This window comes from Leguminivora glycinivorella, chromosome 6, assembly GCF_023078275.1.
Source record: "Leguminivora glycinivorella isolate SPB_JAAS2020 chromosome 6, LegGlyc_1.1, whole genome shotgun sequence".
NCBI lineage: Eukaryota > Metazoa > Arthropoda > Insecta > Lepidoptera > Tortricidae > Leguminivora > Leguminivora glycinivorella.
The window spans coordinates 782,569-803,786 of NC_062976.1; the positions used below are offsets into that span (position 1 = coordinate 782,569).

Genomic DNA, 21,218 nt, shown 5'->3' on the forward strand with positions numbered 1-21,218 from the left:
AAAACCCTTCCTCTCGAAAGCCATCTCACCTCTGAGTGATAAGTGATAAAGTACACCCATATCTACGCATACTATTCGCAATAGACGAGTTTGCAAATCTTTACCTTTTTTTGATCGAATTTACAACTTTTATTACATCTTTCAGCACTAAGTTATTAATATTAGAAACGAGTTACGGGGGTCGCGAAAAAATTTGAGAGGTCATAATGGGCCGTGGCACCATAAAGTTTGAAAAACACTGGGCTATGGGGTTGTGCACCAAACGCTTACGTAGCGTAAGCGACTGTGACGTTGGCTAGACTGGCTGTTATCAACGTCCTTTTGACCGCTGAGCCGTTTCGATCACAGTCAATATTTTCATTTCATTCCAGACGACTTGTTTGGTTAAAAGGATTTTCACCTCAGTACTACTTTGGAGATAATTTAAAATAAATAATTGATCTACGCCCACGTAATTATTATTTTTGAAATGCTCAATTCGGACGTTAGTAGCTATAAATGAAACTCTGGATATGTATAAGTCTGAAATGATTACTTTTGTTTTATGAAATGTATTGTTTAACATCTAGTTTGACATCTTTGAGAATATTGCACGCCTCAAGGCGTTAAGTCCGCCATTTGTACTCTTTTTGACGTGAAACGTTAGGTGAACGTCTTTAAAAACCCGTAGTAGAGTGACCGGACCGAAAACCAGGTGTAACGAAAAGTGTTATGGCGCGGCGGCTTATATCTCTGTAACTATAATACCTACATAGACAATTTTAATATGACCGTATAGACTTTTATTATTAGTCTGCTACGCACACAGGACCGATAGTATGGTCGCCCGACGAACGATAAAATGTCAGGCCGTCCTTTTCGCACTATTTGTAAGTGCGAAAAAGATGGCCTGACGTTTTATCGTTTATCGAACGACCATGCTTGCCTGCCACGTGGTTCTATGCAATATTGTCTTAACATTTCACCTTTTAACGAGTAAAAGGTGAAATTTTAAGACAATATTAAAACCATCAAAACATCGTAAAACCCGTTTCACATCCAATCCCAATAAAATCCCTCCAAAATTGTTAATAACAACCATGATCAACGTCCGACCATTATGCCCAAATTACTGTTATTTCGCTTGTAATTCATTAATTCCACCCCAATTAGAGCATCTCATAACCGGTGTCTCACTAATGGGCCTGAATCAATTAATGGGGTATTAAATGAGCGTAAATCAATCTAAGAAGCAATAAAAAATCAGTAGATTCTACTCCTTTGTGTGAAGATCTAAAGTCGGTTGTGGGGATTAAGGAAAAAATGGACAAGGAAAACGTTGTCGATCGGATGGCTAGCGAGCAATTAGTCGGTCAATTTCGGACAGATAATCGATGGCCGCAGGAATCGAGTGGATCGTGTCGATTTCTTGTTTGAGTTACATTGTGAACGATACATTCATGATAGTATCGATTTTCTTGAAGGTACAAGGAAAGTTAACGAAGTAAACCAGTCTTTAAGACGAAGTTAAATTGCGTTTTGTAAAGAATGGGTGACTACGAGTTATTAAAAATGAATGACTACATTTAAATCTGCCTTATTCACTACGAAATTGGGGAATTCTCATGATTTCATGTTTTTTTAAAGATTGTTTTATACCACACGGTGGCAAACAAGTATTCAACTCGCCTGACAGTTACGTTGTCTCCAAATCTGTCGACGCGACTCTAGCCGACCAAACATCGTCCGTTAGTATGAAGACGCGTATGCGTCGGAAAGCTGAACGCAGCTGTACTATACCTACGCATGATCATGCTAACGAGCGAATTTCAGTTGGCGAAAGCAGATTCCACATCGATAGGTTTGACTAGACTTTTAGCAGACACCACTGTGAGAAACGCGGTCCTATGGATACTTGAAACTCCGTACACTTAGAAACCTTTGCCGTCTTTTTAAAAATCTACACTAAAACCTATTACCTATTACCCTCCTTCTCCTTTCCATTTTCAGACGTCCAGGCGGGGGGGACGAATGCACCCGTATGCGGTTAGTGTTCCATTTATTCGCACAAAACGATTTGCCTCATTTCTTGTGATGCGGACTGCAAAGGAATGGAATGCGCTCCCACCATCGGTGTTTCCAGAAAAATACGACCTGGGTCTCTTTAAAGCAATAGTGAATAGGCTATAACTGAATCGGTGAGCTCCATCTTAGACTGTCTTCACTTTCCTTCAGGTGCGACTTAGGGTCAATCGCCGATCAGTCCATAATAAAAAAAAACCTAGACACAATGAATCTGATACTTATATTGAAGTAGGGGTAATTTTTTCGTGATCCTTACCTGCAAACATGTCAGGATTTATGGAGCGGAACTGATGATGCCTCGGAGCAGCTCCTGGCCTGTGAAGTTGCGGGATAAGATGCAACCATAGCGCCATCTTGTGGCCTCTGTAGTGGCTCTTTACTCGAAGTTTCGTACCTGGAAAAACCATCCTCATTTAGTGTGTATAATAGTGTTTTTAACTTATAAGATATAATTAGATAGGTTATTAACTGATCTGACTCACTAAATTGCATATTTTGGACAGTATGTGATAAGAAGCGCTGGTAGCCTAGCGGTAAGTACGTGCGACTTTCGTTCCGGAGGTCGCGGGTTCGAACCCCGGCTCGCGCCAATGAGTTTTTGCTCATGGGAGCCTGGGGTCCGCTTTGACAACTAATCCCAAGAAGAAATAAGTGAGGGTATCAGAAGTAAATGTCCCGACTTAAGGACATTACACACATAGGTTTTTGGTGAAGAAGAGTTCTATGAAGTCATAATGTTCTTAAATTTATTTTTAACAAGCAGAAACGTCTGCTAACGATTCTAAACATTTTTATATTAAAGGAAAAAATGGAAAAATTTACGCTTCCGGCGGGACTTGAACCCGCATCATTTGCAATCCGTGCAAGGCTCTTAACCAATTGGCTCCTTTAATATAAAAACATAATGTTCTTACTTATACTCAAATATTGCTGAGTGTTCAGCTCATATCTCGGCCAGGACACAGCTCCCTCATGATGCTCACTCGGCGTAGGATTCCCAGTCTTCACAAAAGCAGCCAATAGCGCTACAGCAGACTCTGACACTCCAACGTCTCCTCGAGAGTAGTTCCGAGGGGAGTAAGGCATTCCTCCAACGAGAGGAAGACCGAGAAAGTAGGGGAGGGTTTCACTGCTCGTACTTCCGAGCCGCTGGAAAAATAAGGTTAGTAGGTGATTATTGGGAGTTTCAAATCAAAGATTTGAAAACTCCCAATATCACTTCATATTTAGGACTCGTACTCAGGTTTATTGGTGATTTAAAACTCCCAATAGGTTTTCAGATGATTTAAAACTCCTAATCGGCTTTCTCATGATTTGAAACTCTCAATAGGTTTTCAGATGATTTAAAACGCTCATGACGAATATATAGACAAAAGTTTATAAAACTCCGTTAATGATAAAACACCTTTCAAGTTAGTTGCACGTGCCTATTGACAAAATGAAGTTCGTAAAACAGTCTCAGAAATTGCAGTTGGATGCTGTTTGTTCTTTGTCCAATAAACGTTATTTTCGACATGGCTCGCTTTTACCCAACACCATTCGCTGTATAATATGTGGCCCATCCAACTGTGGAAAAACAAATTTAATTGTCGGTTTGCTGCTACATGAACATGGTCTACGCTTTCAAAATGTTTATGTATATTCTAAAACCTTATTTCAACCAATGTATCAATTTCTAGAGCAAGTTTTAAAGCTAGTTCCTTCAGTATCATTTCAAAAATATAACGCAAATGATGAAATCTTAAGTCCTCATACAGCAAACATGAATTCCATTATAATATTTGATGATGTTGCGTGTGAAAATCAAAATAATATACGAGATTACTTTGCAATGGGAAGGCATAAAAATATAGATAGCTTTTATCTAAATCAGACGTATAGTAAAATACCTAAACAATTAATAAGAGATAATGCTAACTTAATTATTCTTTTTAAACAGGATGATATTAATTTAAAGCATATTTATGATGAACATGTAGGAAGTGATATGTCATGGTCTCAATTTCGTGAAATGTGTGCACAAGTATGGAAGATCCCGTTTGATTACTTAGTCATAAATAAAGATTGTAATAGAAATTCAGGCTGTTATAGAAAAGGATTTGATACATTTATAATTCTAGATTGACTTGATATATAAAGCATAGTATTACATTAAACACTTATTGCTTAAAATGAAACCATCTAGTTCAGACATGGAACATAAAATTAATGAAGAAAAATTATTTAAACAAAAAGTACTCAAATCTGCTGAAGCAGTAAGAAAAAAAGTTAAACGCATTCGTGATGTTAAATCAAACGATAATATGATGTTGGAAGCAATGTTAAAACCAATCACAGACCCACTTGGTGAAATGGTAAAAAAACATAGTAGTAATGATAACAATCTAATCATTAGTGACTCAGATTTTGATAACGATAGGTTTAAATGGAACAAGCCAGTAAAAACATTGAAATATAGTCCTTCAGAAGATGGGATGAAAGAAAGTTTGGATAATAAAACTTTGTTGAGAAAGTCATTTGAATCTGAACCAAATTATAGTGAAAATGAATTAAATGATAGTGATTCTTCATCTCAAGAAAGTGTGAACCAAAGTGATTCTGATACAACAAATAATATTTCATTTAGAACGTCAGACTCGTTTCCTTCTCCTCGCGATGATCCCGCTTGGCAGAAACAATATTTTATCATGAACATTCCATTTGGTGTACGAAATGAGCGTGGAAAGCTAATGCTTGGATCTTACCCAATTTCTGTTAATGATGATAAACTCGCGATAGGTGGAGAAAGTTATTTTTTAACACAAGGCTTATATGATTTGTTGTTTAAGAAAGTACCTGACTTAAAACTAGTAACTGAAGATGATAAACGATTATATAAAACATTGTTAATGAAAACGAATGCACATAGACGCGACTTTGATCCAAAGAAACCCATAAAAAGCAACAAGGGTATGAAATATTTAAACCTTATAAAACCTCTTTTCAAATTATCCAAACAGCGCACAGTAAGTGAAGAATATATATCCGGTAAAGGTTTACCATCAATGAAAAAAGTAAAAAGAGATATTTCATATGTATATTGGGATGATCCAAACGAATTAGTTGACAGATTAAAACTGCTTATAGCATCGCGTGACGCTGGAAATACAGGGTTAGATAACGAGATAATATCCATAATTGAAGAATTACGTGAAGCAGGCTTAATAAATAATATATAAATGTATATACTCTTACCTTTCCCATCAGTTGAAGTTTGACTTTCAAGTAAAAAATGAATATAGACAAATTCGGTCACCATGTTCATAAACGTTTGCGTACTGATGAAATCTCTGAGCTCAAGTACAAGGCTTTGCTTCGAACAGAAGCAGGAAATTTTGATCTAAAAACTATAAGATTAAAAGGGGTTGTTAAACCATTATCTTCCGATGATGCAGTTAACAAGCAGTACGTTGATGAACACATTCAAAACATGTACGAAAAGAAGTATATAGACTCTTTGTTTAACACAATAAATAATCAAATTCACCAACTCGTAACTCAGTTAAAACTGAACTTTTATACGAAGAAGGAGATAGACGATATTTTAAAAAAATATAATAATGATAAAACAACAAATAGTGAACGAGATCCACAGGTCAGCGCGAAGAAATTTTAAGCGACGATCGGTTGTACTACAAGGAATTGATGATTTATGGCAAGCCGATTTGATAGATTTACAAAAGCTTCATACTGTTAACAGAGGATATAAATATATTTTAACCGTTATTGACACATTTTCAAAGTATGCATGGTGTACACCTATTAAGTCTAAAACTAAAACAGAAGTCAAAGATGCATTTGAACTAATAATAAAAACATCTAAACGAAGACCTAAAAACTTACAAACTGACCTAGGAAAAGAATTCTACAATCAAGAATTCGATTTCTACTTAAAATTATTAAAAGTTAATCATTACTCAACTTATTCAATTAAGAAGGCATCTATTGTTGAAAGGCTGATAAAGACACTTAAGTCTAAGCTCTACAAACATTTTGCATTAGTTGGTAACTATAAATGGGTTGGTAAGCCATTAGACGATGTAGTAAAATCATATAATCAGACTGTGCATCGCACAACAAAAATAAAACCTATTGATGTAAATTTTGATAATGAAATGCAAGTATTAAAAAATATTAAAAAATCACTATCCAATTTGTCTTATAAATCGAACAAATTCAATATAGGAGATTGTGTACGCATTAGCAAGTATAAAAATGCCTTTCACAAAGGTTACACACCTAATTGGTCAACAGAACTTTTCACTATTACTCACGTGAATCGCACTCAACCTGTTACGTATCACATTCAAGACCAGCATAAAAACACTATACTCGGTACATTTTACGAGGAAGAACTTCTGAAAACCAACCATCCAAACGTTTACCTTGTAGAAAAGGTTATTAAAAGAAAGGGTAGAAAGTTGTATGTTAAATGGTTGGGCCTTAATAATAGCGAAAACAGTTGGATCGATAAAAGTGCGGTTGTTTAAAGATATTTATATAATTTCCTTTTAATGATAGTGTTATTATCTCACGAGATATGAAAGGGAAAGGACTGTTAAACAGCGCTATTAATAATTTACCCTTTGAATTACACTTACCTGGTTATAACTATTGTGGTCCGGGAACAAAATTGCGCAAAAGGTTGCAGAGAGGCGATAAAGGAATTAATGCGCTAGATAATGCGTGTATGAAACACGACATAGCATATGATAGTTATTCGGATTTAGCTGATAGACATCGTGCTGATTTAGAACTATACGAAATGGCGAAACAAAGAAGAAAATCGAAAGATGCAGGGAGAGGAGAAAAAATTGCTTCGTGGTTAGTTAGCAAAGTGATGAAATCTAAAATAAAGGCAGGTGCGGGTATAAAACCATTTAAACGTTTTGTGACCAAGATACGCAGTGAATTAAAAAAGAAACCAAAAACAAAAGGTAGTAATATAATTGAGCGGGCACTTATTGCTGCGACGAAAATTTTAAAACCAATTCCAAGGTACGGGTACCTCGTCTTATACCAATTCCAAAAACTGGAGGCTTCTTACCGCTGATACCTATTTTTGCTGGTCTGTCTGCGCTAGGGTCATTAGCAGGAGGAGCTGCCGGAATTGCTAAAGCTGTAGGTGATTACAAAGCCGCCAGAAAAAATTTAGCGGAATCGGAGCGACATAACAAGATGATGGAATCTATTGCATTAGGAAAAGGCTTACACATTAAACCATATAAAAATGGCAAAGGATTATGTTTGAAACTTTCAAAAAACTAACTGAGAGGTTACCCAGGCGCGCTCTTTCAAATATTGACATTTTAAAACACTCATCTGATATTCCATATTTTCGAGGAGTTTATATGAGAGACAGTTTACCAAAGACTCCTAAAAAAGTAGAATGTGGAATTGTTAATTTAGACAGTTTTAAAAACAATGGTACACACTGGGTAGCCTACGTAAAAGATAACAATTATTGTGAATATTTTAATAGTTATGGTGACCTTTCACCTCCGCTAGAATTAAAGAGGTATTTAAAAAAATATGATATTTACTATAATTATGACACATATCAAAAGTTTAACACTGTCAATTGTGGACACTTATGCCTAAAGTATTTAAAACAATATTGGTATAACCGTTTAAATATCATCGCACAATAATCAGTTTATCATTCTCACAATGTCTTTCACTTTGTCTATAACTGGAACATCTTCCACTCTGTTAACAAACTATTCACCAGCTTTTCACCTGGATGGTGAATATGAGTGTGGGCTATTGTATATGTCAACTTTTAATTCTATACCCAACATAGACGACAGAAATAATAAGTTCTATTATGGTAAAAACAAAGTAATTAAAATTCCTGAAGGATCATATGAACTTCAAGATATTGACGATTACCTTAAAGAACATATTGAAGGATGCTCTTTTGCACTAACATGCAATAATAATACCTTAAAAACATCTATTTTATGCTCTGAAAATATTCATTTCGACAAAGAAGGCTCCATCGGTAATATACTTGGCTTCGGTTCAGAATCTATTCAAGCTAATATATTAACTGAATCCCCTTATCCTGTCTCCATTCTCTCAACAACCATAGTCCGCATCGAATGTGACATAGTGAGCGGTTCATTCGTTAACGGAAAACCTAGTCATATAATTCACGAGTTTGTACCAAACGTGCCACCTGGTTATCGGATTATAGAAACACCAAAAAACGTTATTTATTTCCCTGTAACCCAAAATAGCTTAAACACAATAACGATAAGAATTTTAGACGTTAACAATAATCTAGTTAATTTACGGGGTGAAGAAATTCAGTTATATTTACATTTAAGAAAAAAATGATAGACTTCAATAAAACTTCAGTCTCTCTTAAAAACATTACCAGTACTCATCCTGCAATCACGAAAAGAAGACCTAAAGTAAAACTCACAAAACAAAATAAGCAATTCCTCCAAAGCTTACGCCTATTAAAATGAGTATATTAAACTTAACAGAACCTTTTGTCTTTGATAATTCTATCGAGAGCTTTGAATATCATTCATATAAACCGTACGTCACAAGTTTCAATTTCAACGATGAAATACGTATACCTATAAACCAACAAGATCTTTACGTACTACCATCAGCAAGTTCTTTATACATAGAAGGTACTATAACCGCATTCAATAGAGAAACAAAAGCCGAGGTAAAAAGTGTTCTTCTTACAAACAACCCCATACTTCATCTATTTCAAGATATTCGATATGAATTAAATGGAATCGAAATTGACAAAATTAAAAACGCAGGAGTTACAACAACTATGAAATCTCTTGTATCTATGAATGGACTGGAAGCATCCATGTCTAAGTTATGGGGATTTGATGTCAATGGTATAAAAAACACGGAAGGTACATTTTCTGTGTCTGTACCTTTAAACAAGATTCTCGGGTTTGCTGAGGATTACAGCAAAATCATAATTAATTGCAAGCATGAACTTATTCTTTTAAGATCCAATACTAATTTGAATAGTGTTAAATTAAATGCGAATGAATATATAGACAATATTACTATATCTAAAATAGTATGGCGCATGCCTCATGTTAAAGTGTCTGATCGTGAAAGATTAAATTTACTCAAATGTTTAGAAAGAGATCGTGCCGTTCAGATAGCATTTAGGACTTGGGATTTGTATGAATATCCGCTCTTGCCTGAGACGTCAAAACATTCTTGGTCTATCAAAACTTCATCGCAAATTGAAAAGCCGCGTTATATTATAATTGGATTGAAAACGGGACGAAAAAATGAAGCTAATAAAGACATATCACACTTTGATCACTGTAATTTGAGAGATGTTAAAGTTTTCTTGAATTCAGTTTACTTTCCGTACGAAAGTTTTGATGTTAGTTTTTCGGGTGAAAAGTTTGCTATATTATACGAACAGTATGCGAAATTTCAACAGTCTTATTATAATCGTCTACAAGCGCCGTTGCTTAGCCCTAAAGATTTTAAAGATAAAGCTCCTTTATTTGTTATCAACTGTTCTCGTCAAAACGAAACCTTAAAAACCGGTTCAGTAGATGTGAGAGTTGAATTGGATTGTGAATCTGATATACCAAAGAACACTGCAGCTTACTGTCTGATTTTAAATGATAGTGTATTTGAATATAAGCCTTTAAGTAATATTACGAAAAAAGTATCGTAATGCAGCATATATTTGTAGACCTTCAAGGGTTTAAAACAAAAGAAAACGAATTTATTATCAAAGAATTTGCATACAGCACGCTAGAATACACTCAAGTTTTCTTAATAAAACCCCCTTTTCGATTTTCTAAATTGACGGAAAGTGAAGAGAGGCAGACAAAATGGATTGAAAAACATTTAGGTATTTTGTGGCACGAAGGTTATGTTGATTATAGAGAATTTAGAAGACTTATTTATAATCATATTAAAGATAAGATAATATTCGTTAAAGGTATGGAAAAAATTAAATGGATTAAAGAATTATATTCAAACTGTACTGTTATAGATTTAAGTGAAAAGGGTGCACCGAATTTACAAGAACTGTATAAAAAATATTGTATTAATGATTGTATTTTTAATTGTGTGTACCATAAAAAAAACTTGTGCATTAAAAAATGTAATATGTATGAAAAAATGGTATTTAGAAAATCACGTTCCTCTTTGAATAAATGAATGTGCTAAATAAAACGCATTTTATTAACCTGTAAATTATACTCCTGAAAACAATGTTTAAATCAACTCATGATACGATATTGTACTCGTGATACAGGTATACGATCATAACATAAGTATCCTGAGTTGATTTAAACATTGTACATAAATATGGTGGGTTTAAAAAGAAAAACTATTTTTTTTTTAAGTTTATTTAATAATAATATACATACTGGCATAGCTAACTTAAAAAGTAAAGTAGGTGTTTACAAATTAGTTCAAAGTTTCCTTTAAAATATCACTATATAACTATATTTAGAAAAATGAAGCATGTCCCCACGCAAGTGTGTGAATATTGTCTTTTAATATTACTCGTTTATCATCATTCGAAGATAGTGCTACTTTCATTGTTTTTAATATTTACACAAGCTCTTCGATGTTTTATTAACTTTGGTAATTCTATAAATCTAGACGCTCTAAGAGGATTATATTTGTTTATGTTTATCTCGAGATATAAGTTTCGTAGAAAGCTCCAGCCACTGTCCCGTTCTTGAAATTCATCAATTTTCGTGCTCAATGTGTTCAAAATGGTTGAAAATATTTCTTTAAATTCGTAACTCTGATGTAAAATGATATTTTGCGTAGCGAATGATTTAATTTCACATGCTTCATTTTTCGGCAAACCAAATTCAGCAAACAGTTCAAAGTTAACCTTTATAGATCCAAAAGCAAGCCTTCTCGCTTCGAGAATATGTTTAATATGTCTACGAAGAGCGCACAGAAACTTTACCGGTGAGTCATGGAGGCTACTCTCTGGTCCACGCACTCTGTATGATGCTATTCTACTACGGAAAGCGCTGCTTATTTTTTCAATATCAGGAGTTAATTGAACAGAGTTATTATTTTTATGCAAGTTAGTGCGCAAGTGAGCAGAAAAGGCTTTACTTGGAATACTTATGTCACACACTGAACAAAATATGGAGCTATTATGAGGCATTTTGCCTATTGACATAGGAATAGACTAAATTAGACGTAAAAAAGATTAAAGATTATTGGCTTTTTTTATCTGGGAAAAAGGTTCCTTCATCTGTAAAGTCGTCCTTACAACGCTTTAGAATCTTATTTATTCCATCTACTATATCCGAAACGGAATCCACACGATATTTAAAATTAACCAGCGCTTTCTCCCAACGGGCTTCAGATGGAACGTTTTGAATATCTACTACGTTATACAGTTTAAGATCAATAAAAAGATCACCGGTTAACGAAGCTGTGCGACGCACGTAGCCGCCTGGGACGCGACGTATCAGCACGGACGACAGAGAGTTGGCAGCGGATGCTCGACGCTGGGCTTCAACATGTCCTTCGTCACCCCAGTTTGAAAACCAGCCTGGCTTACAATCAGGTGTCTCTTTCTTCGACTTGGTTGTCGTACTGGAATATTAAAAACTTATTTATATTATCGAATACAACAAAATATAATTAGTTAATTAGGTAAGTACTTAACATTTAAGAATTTAAATACTATGGTTTAAAATGTTTAGATTCAAAGGCTAATTACAATTAGTTAAGTAAATATATGTATTACATATAAAATAACTGAATTGAATTAATTACCTTTTAGTTTTGTCTTCTTCATCAAGGTCAGTGTCACTGTCCTGCAACGTATCAGTTATTAACACGGACGATGCGTGCTTTTTCACAGTTTTCTTTGGTTTGATCTTCTTGCTGTAATATTAAAAACTTTATATTACTTCCAGTTCTCATAAATAAAGAGAAATAAATAAAAAGTTCGCATTTGTAGACAAGTTTTCAAACACAGTTTTAATTAATTACCTTTTACTAGCACATTCTTCGACGACGTTTCTGTCCAGCGACCAGCCCGCGTCACGTTTCGGGATCTGAGAAGCGTTTTTCCTTTTGGTTGTTTTCTTCTGAGTCCTACAATACATAGTGATTATCCATCAGATCATTAATAATAACAAAAATTAATAATAAGTCAATAAAATCTTAAATTTAATTAAAATACATACTTTAATGATCCAGATTCATCCTCAGAGTCGAGGTCTTTCTTAGACTGGATTACATGGTACTCAAAGTCAGACCTGAAAATAAAAAATAAGATTCTGTTATGTTCAGTCGAACGAGATTTCACAGTTGTACTTGTACCTCTCTCCAGCGAGGGTTATAAATTTTAAGTTAAAGTTAATACCAATACGCACTTAACTCGCATAAAACTGCTACTTAGAAGGATACTTATCGGTAAATTTAATCGAGAACAAACATCACTCAACACCATATTCAGAATAGTTTATAGCTAAATAAAATATTACAAACTTACGAACATTGTTTCAAGGTGAATTTCTCCGTGTACGTAAAACTCGCACTGTAACACTTGCACTTGTTAGAAAATAGTAGAGGAAATGAATAAGCCAGGGGTTTTATTAATAAAACGAAACTGACGTAAAGTCATGAGTTAACAACCTAAAAGCAAATTATAACTAACATAAACTACAACATTTGCAAAAATACAGTAAGAAACCAATATAATACAAAGGTTGATCATCACTGTAATATAATATTCAACTCAGCTAATTATTGAAAAACAAAAGTGTAATATTTCTTTTGTCGGAAACAAGAACGAATGTCGCCGCGTTAAGACCGCGTTCAATGTGCAAGCTATAATAGCTAATAGCTATACTATATTTTGTTACTACGAAGTTATAAATAGAGCATTTAACAAATTAAAATTACAACAGTTCGAGATTTCAAGCCGGGTGCATTATCAGTTTCAAAATCAGAATGGTATGTATTTTACTTTTATTATATTCTGGTATCTTTGAGTACTTTTATTTGGTGTTGAAATATATTTAACTTGATATTTTTTTACAGGGCTCGCAACCTATTAACCACGCTGCTGAAATGACTGAAACCACACCATTTTATTCGCAAGTTTGTGAAAAACCGAATGATCCGCTCAATTATTCTCAAGACATGGATGCGTACCTGAAATACCAGGATTTGCTCCTGAATCCATCTTTAGAAATTCCATTATCAGGTACACCAGCAAAAAGTCAGAAGAAAATCGCTAAGAAAGGAAAGAGGAAAATAAAAGAAATGGGTTTAAATTCCCATGTCATCAGAAAGGTTACAAAAGGAAAGCGTCTGATTAAAATCAGTATATCCGATTTGGAGCAATCAAATATCGAATCTAATGGGGTTACAGTACAATATGTTGTTCAAGATGACTATGATGAGTTATTAAATGCAACTGAAGGTCTGGTAGAAAAAATTGTAAAAAAGTTGAGTGAAGTGAGTAATTATTAGAAAATTTTATGTTATAAAATGTACTTTACTTTTTAGTTAGTCGTCGTGCTTGTAATATATCTCATTACTTAAATAAAATGGTTTCATGATAAATTAATTGTTTTATTTTTAACATACTAAAACATAGAGAATAAATACGATATTATTTTTAGAGTTTTACCACTCACAATATAGTTGAAATATGTATACTGAGATCTATTATATATCAAAACCATTTATAATTCATGTAAATCGTGATCATTTTATAAGATAAACATAGCGAGTGAGCAACCAGGTAAACTGACTCAAATTACAACTAAATGAGTGATTGCAATTTCGCATACTGTTCAATGTATGTCATGATTTTAATATAATCAAAATTTGAACCTTATATCTTTATGAAAAGTTCTGCTTTGCAAAGTGCAGTATATGACATACGCTAGCCTTTAATTTATACTGAACTCTTTGTTATGGGTGTCAAAGAAGATCATATTTTATATACGTTATTTTAAACCATATATTACAAAATTCGTAGTAGATATGACGTGGGAGTACGTAATCCGAAACAGCCAATAGCATAACTGGGTCTACATCACACTTATAAAGTTTTTACAATGTTTCATATAAATAAAAATGGTGATGTGTAGTATGTCGGGTTGTGACGACCGACAACCTCAGCACGTAAACCATTCCTTGGCTTGGCCAACCGAGGCATGTAGTGTTGAATTCGAGACTTGGGGATCTCTGTATTTACGCGGTCGATAGATATGGAATCCCATACCCGGAGGGGGTCAAACTCAATCGATGCATGTAAAACGCGACTACACCAGAGTTCACACTTTGGGGGTCCATTCGTGTTCTGCGACGCTGACGAGCTGATCAGACACGTTGTGTGTAAACGCCACTGTCAATCGAGCAAACGCTTGAGAGAGACCACATCTGAGATTGGCCACCTCGGAGAGTGTGTTGCGTTAAGCTTTTGCTATTTAATATCATACCTAACTTAACTTTACGGCTTACATTTTCGAAATGGACCATTTAACAACGAACACCATACTTCATCTGTTTCAATCAAATGAACGAATCCGAAATGTTAAGTTAAAAATCTGATTGCGCTTTTACAGTTCACAAGTTCTAATTCTAAATATGCAATCGTAAACCTTGTGTGCTTTTTAAACCATCAGAAAACTTATTGAGAGTTTCAAATCATGAGAAAGCCGATTAGGAGTTTTAAATCATCAGAAAACCTATTGAGAGTTTCAAATCATGAGAAAGCCGATTAGGAGTTTTAAATCATCAGAAAACCTATTGGGAGTTTTAAATCACCAATAAACCTGAGTACGAGTCCTAAATATGAAGTGATATTGGGAGTTTTCAAATCTTTGATTTGAAACTCCCAATAATCACCTACTAAGGTTTATGAGTGTCACAGTTCAAAAAGGTAAAAAATAATGGTTTTGGGTTAAACTTATCTATTGTCTTGTCACTGAAGCATTCTTTAAAGCCATGATTATAAGGTATTGAAAATGAAAATGAAATATTTATTTTTCAAGTACCTAGGCATACTACAATGACCATAGTAGGAGGGGGACTGAAATCTTCTCAGCCTCGAGAAGATTTCAGTCCCCCCTCAGTTGGGAAGCAGGTATCCACTATGGAACTGGCAAAAAATTCGGCGGGCCACTTCTTTTCAAAACATTACATCATATAATTAACATGCATTGAATAACAAAATACAATTTAACATGCAAAAGTATTCATCAAAAAATATTAATAGAAAAGGTACTCCATAGAAAATGATTTCAATAAATTATAAATTATTAACTAACTGATCTTGCATCTTTGCATAAAATGAGCTATATGTCTATGTGGAAAAACATTTTTATTACTAACTGCAAATTGATCAATAATAACGTTCTTTTTTAGCCGCTTGCCGATGGAACTAAATATTTAAGAACTCGTACGTTAAAATGTGTCTTATGTTGATAGGTTATTGAAAAAGTTTCATGGGCTAATATTAGTGTAACTTCTAGGAGATACAATACCTGTGGGTAATCAGCATCTTTGCTCTGATGTGTAAAATGCGCGAAGAATGTCCTGGCCCCTCTCCTTGCATGCAACTGAGCCACCTTTAACGACGGGCAGTAACAGCAGCATCACTCAAAGATTCTAACGTAGCGTCTCTGATGTTGATGGGGTGTTGGATAGGCTTCTCCCAGTCTGTGTATTCGTTGCGGATGGCGGCGAAGATCTCGTTGCGATGGTAGCGATAGACGTTGCGGACGTACGTGCGGAGAATTCGGTTTCTGCAAAGAAGTTTTCAGTCAATTGCAGGTGAAAAATATGGATTATGTCACGAACATCAACACGTATTTAAAATTCAGTTTAACGTCTAAAATTGGACCTGCAAATCCTGCAATGGTATGGTATATCAATGTTTGATTCTATGGGATATCAGTGTCATTTTGTATCAAGTTTCATTAAGTTTTGTACTAATAGCGTTACGAAATATAAATCCTTGCAGCCTACAGCAACAGAAGTCAAATAAGACAAAGATCCAATATATTATGATCAGCACACGTTAAAGTTTGGTTGAGAAAACTAATAGGTAGGTCCAACTACTTTCTAATATGAACCATCCCTCTGAATATGATTGATAAGAGAAGCTAAAAACTTTTCTACGCCCATACAATGTACCTAGTGTAACTTGTCAAAATGGTGTTCTTACCTATGATCCTCTTCAAATCCATGCCTAATATCATCTTCGCTAAAAAACGGGTAGCTCTCCGTCGTTGTCACCACTACTGCAAGCGCACAGTCTAAGAACGCGTCGCTGGCATGTAGGGCCCTCGTGGGAGCCTGGTTGCCGTCTTTGGAGGGGACTGAAGGGGCCCAGCCGGCGAGGAAGCGGGCTCGTGGGGCCTCGACGGCCAGGAGTGCCGCGAGGGGACGGGCGCGGATGCATGTTACCAACCTGGGGGGACACACGATCAATTGTTTAATAACTATGGTAGTTGCAGTAGACAACAATGAATCCCAGGATTCACTCCTCCACATTATCATATTCATAAAATATTATCATTAAATCTAGACTTGAAGATGCGAAGAAGAAAGATGACCACCTCTGGGTGAGACTATTTATTTCTTTAAACTTTATTGCACAATAAAAAAAGAAGTACAAATGGCGGACTTAATGCCTTAAGGCATTCTTTACCAGTCAACCATAGGGCAAAACAGAAATACGCGAATGTGGGTGCAGTAAGAAAAATAATTTAGAGAGCATGACAACTAGGTATAGGCAATTTACGACAACTAGACTAGCCCAGCCGGCGTATCATGCTTCTAATTTTATCACTTATCCACGTGGATAAGACTTCTGTTACGCTTTGGCAAGTATGTCAGTGTGAGAGTGACAGATGTCTTATCCACGTGGATAAGTGATAAAATTGGAAGCATGGTACGCCGGCTGGATCAGGATAAGTGGCGTACACGAACGGATGCCTATGGTCAGCAATGGGCGATTAACGACTCAAACGATGATGATGACTTATTGGTAGGTTAGGTTAGGTTATTTGTGTATAATTTGAGACTTTAGTTTGTAAAAGAATAACAAGTTAAACATTCTCTTCTTCTTCTTAGTCGTATACTCTTGCCAGAGTAGTCGTGGTCATTGGGGACGTTGTGCTGACTTTTTAATGGTTTCCCGCCATATTGCTTTATTTGCTCTAGTTAAACATTACCGAAGACAATATTTAAAATACAATTTTTTAAGACATTTTCGTTTGTAAACGCTTAAATAAGGATCTAAAATTCCAGATCTTACACGTGGCTCATCCTGAACCAATTTAAAATGAACATAAAGATGTCAATTAGTCGAGAGATGGGTTACCACAGTGATTGCTACCCAAAAGTTACGGGTTGAAATGTCGAATTTGGACTTGATTGAACCCTTATCGGTAACAAAGATACATTTTCTATTATCCAGTGTGAGTGTGATTTTTAATATGCACACATAGTACAACTGAGGTTCCATAGAAGATTCTTCAGGAACACATTCACCGTTCATTTATTTATTTAATCTTTATTGCACAAAAGAAAAAATCTTGCAGTACAAAAAGGCGGACTTAATTTAAAGCATTCTCTACCAGTCAACCTTGAGGCTAAGCAGAGAGACTGTGACTGGTTCATTGTATGTTTTCTGTATTTTGATGGACTGGTCCAAGTTCTGATGGACTGTTTTAACCCTAAACCTCAATATAAATATGTACGGTTCCCCTTGTTTTGGCATAATTTTACAATCGAGAATTCTTTTTGGCATAATCTATAATTATTGGCATAATTTACCTTTCGCATAATCTGTTATGACATAGTATAGTTACGCATAATTTGTCTAGGCATATTTTTGTTTGTCTGAATATATTTCATGCATAAAGGTTATTCGCCGAATGGTTTTTATGCATAAATTATTTCTGCATAACATGGTTTAGTGGAAATTTACTACGCAGAATTTTTATCATAGGTATATATTAATGTTGCAGTATATACTACTATATTAATGTTGCAGTTATAACCTAACCTAACCGAAATTCTTGACAAAATGTTTTATTTGTTGAGGTCGCAGTTCTAACCTAACCAAACCGACTCTCTTAACAGCATTTAGTATGGGTGGATATTCTGATTTTAAGAAATATGCCAAATACAATTATGCGAATTAATTTTATTCATAAAAACAATCGGCGTAAACAGAATTATGCGAACTTATTTTCGGACAATGTGTTATTCGTATTATTTTCGATTATGACAAATAAGTTTTCTGCCAAATTAACATTCGGCGAAAATCGATTATGCGAAGTCTGTTATGCGAAAAGCGTTTCGGACAATTAAAGTTATGCCAAATAGAGGGAACCCAAATACGTACACTAATTAGGGGTTACCAGTAGAGCCTGGTCGCCTAGCGGTAAGAGCGTGCGACTTTTAATTTGTACGTCGTCTTCGAACCCAGGCTCGTACCAACGAGTATCTCGGAATTTATGTGCGAAATATCATTTGACATTTGCCAGTCGCTTTTCAGTGAAGGAAAACATCGTGAGGAAACCGAACTAATTCCAATAAGATTTAGTTCTTCGGGTTGGAAGATCAGGCCCCGTAGCCGAATGGCATTTCTCCGACGCCAAACGAAAGCGATACGCCGCTGGCTCTGTCGCGCCAATACGCAAGTGCGATAGAGATAGATATCTACTAGCGCTTTGTTTCGTGAGCGTTTCGTGAGCGATTGTGCCATTCGGCTAGCCACCCAGATGGCGGTCGCTTTTGTAAGACTCGTGTCTACGTTAAATATTGGAATAAGTTGTCAAAGCTGACCCCAGGCTCTCATGAGCCGTAGCGAATGCCGGGATAACGCAAGGAAGATGATGATGGTAGGGTTCTTACCAGTGTTCTGTAGAAGATTCCTCAGGAACACATCTGAGCGCTTGCGCTGTGTGCTCCTGGCTAGCGAAGCATCTGGAGCCAACGCTGCTGGACTTAACGCTGAACCGCTCAGTAACAGCACTCGGGATATTAACCCTGTGGAATAGACAAGAAGTCGTTATTGACTTTGGCTAAAGGGCACTAAATGTATTCAGATCGACTGGATATTTTCCCTGTTTTATTTTTCTGTATGGTGTATCGGCTACTGATATAATATTTATCCGTGATTTTTCTCACCTAATGGTCTCACCGGAAGACCAGCGCTGGAAGTCGCCAGCAATATGCCGAGGTAAGGCCATTTCGTGGCACTTTATTACTATTCAATGTCAGTGTAAAATTATTTATTATCTGTATGCTTTCGAATAAAAATATTCCATTCTATTCTTTTCTATTTACAACTGGATTATGATAACTAGCAACATGAGCAGTACGATAGACGCACGAACAGTTTCCATAGAACCCACTACTACAATGGCCATTACCATATAAATTACTTAAATTACATCGTCTAAGACCCCATTTTAATTTACAGTTGTGATTCACCTTTAGTATCTGGCAGCATCAACAGCGCATTAGCCAACGCAGCGCCCGCCGAATGTCCAGCTAGCGTCACCCTCTTCGGGTCCCCACCGAACGCGGCAACGTTGCGCCGGACCCACTGCAACGCTGCCGAAACGTCGAGCAACGCCGCACCGCCGGCTTGGTGGACCTCGTCTGAAGCCCCCGTAGTTAAATAACCTGTGGGTAGAAAACGTTTTAAAGATTTTGCTACATTTTTTCTGTCTGTCTGTCTGTTTGTCCATCCGTCCATCCATCCGTCTGTCCGTCCGTCTATTCGTTAGTCCGTCAGTTTCTGTCTGTTACAAATCGTAGCCAAATAATTAATAAATCTACGGTTGTACTCACGTTATATCGCTATTGCTGCGACATGTTTTTGGCCAATTCGGCCTCTTCAGGCATATAGTTCACGCGACGGCTAAACTCCGTGAACTGGCCGCGCCGCCCGCCGCTCCAATAGCGATATAATAACGTGAGTACAGCCATTGATAAATTAATTATTTGAATATGTCTCACGAAAGTTTAACGTGTATACATTCGTAGTCAGTTCACAATGAGAGTTTTGAATCATTCACGGTTATGATGCATGCAACTGCGTCGAAATATCGGGAGCTCGACAATAAATCAAAAAGGTAATCACGGTCTATATCCCAGTCAATAATGTCAATATATACAATAATAAGTCTAAGTCGTAGTAAAGAAATTTGAGTTACAATTTTTAATCGTTAGACGTGATCACTTTAAAAATAGGCTGAGTAAATTATCAGCTGAATATTTTACCAAAACTTACTGGATGTAAGATATTTGGTTTTAAGTAAAGCACTCTCTTAGATTGGAAGCCTTCAAACGTTCAGTGACATTGCGAAGGTGTGCGGGTAGACTTGTGTTTAGCTCAGTAAAGAGTCAAATGTACAGTCAACCAATTGGAACCCTAGGCCACTCTACAACCATGTCAAAATGACAAGCAGTAAGAGATTTCTTACAGTCTGATTCATAACATCACTATGACATAGTTCTACAGTGGCCTAGGGTTCCAATTGGTTGACTGTACGTCTGCTGCTCAATTTAGTTTCACAAAAGCGAAAAAAACGTGTTTACTCTCTGGTCTAGTAGTTATAGTTCACACTAAGCGATTTTAAGGTACTAACACTACAAAGCATCATTATCATGTATAATATAACGGGGAGTGCTCCGAGGAATTGTTCGGATTAATCCCTGCCGCTTCTTTCCGCCATCGCCCTACGTGACAACATTTCCATCGCCATCATTTAGATGGCTGGCAGTCCTCAACTGTGCGTTTCTCCAGAAACTTCCTGTCCCGCACAGCTAAACTAAGGAATGAATTGTCGCCTGCGGTATTTCCGGATAGATACAACCTTCAAACCTTAAAGAAAAGAGCGTACACCCATCTTAAAGGCCGGCAACGCACCTCCAACACTTCTAGTTTTTTGGGTGTTCATGGGTGGCAGTGATCGCTTACAATCAGGCGACCTGTCTGCTCGTTTGCCTCCTATCTCATAAAACAGCATTACACTTTTACTCAAAAAAGAGTGCACCTATTGTTTAACGACATCAACGTAGTGGTTTCCTTTGATGAAAACTTTTCTACAACTGAAATAAGGAACAAAGTA

The 21,218-nt window shown here is 36.0% G+C and overlaps 2 protein-coding genes across 2 annotated transcripts in view; both read right to left on the reverse strand.

Annotated features, from left to right (window-relative positions):
- Positions 1-21,218, reverse strand: part of LOC125226802 (neuroligin-1-like) — a 434,243-nt gene that overhangs the window by 64,208 nt on the left and 348,817 nt on the right. The window contains 8 exon segments of the mRNA XM_048130906.1: positions 2,321-2,458; positions 2,979-3,213; positions 15,606-15,703; positions 15,706-15,866; positions 16,289-16,534; positions 18,991-19,048; positions 19,051-19,125; positions 19,573-19,767. Of these exon segments, the coding sequence (XP_047986863.1) occupies positions 2,321-2,458; positions 2,979-3,213; positions 15,606-15,703; positions 15,706-15,866; positions 16,289-16,534; positions 18,991-19,048; positions 19,051-19,125; positions 19,573-19,767 (1,206 nt within the window).
- On the reverse strand, positions 10,489-12,736 carry LOC125226801. Its single transcript, XM_048130905.1, has 5 exons — positions 12,600-12,736; positions 12,288-12,359; positions 12,091-12,195; positions 11,872-11,982; positions 10,489-11,688 (listed from the first exon to the last, which is right to left on the reverse strand). Coding segments are annotated over exons 1-5 (675 nt in total). The 5' UTR covers positions 12,602-12,736; the 3' UTR covers positions 10,489-11,303.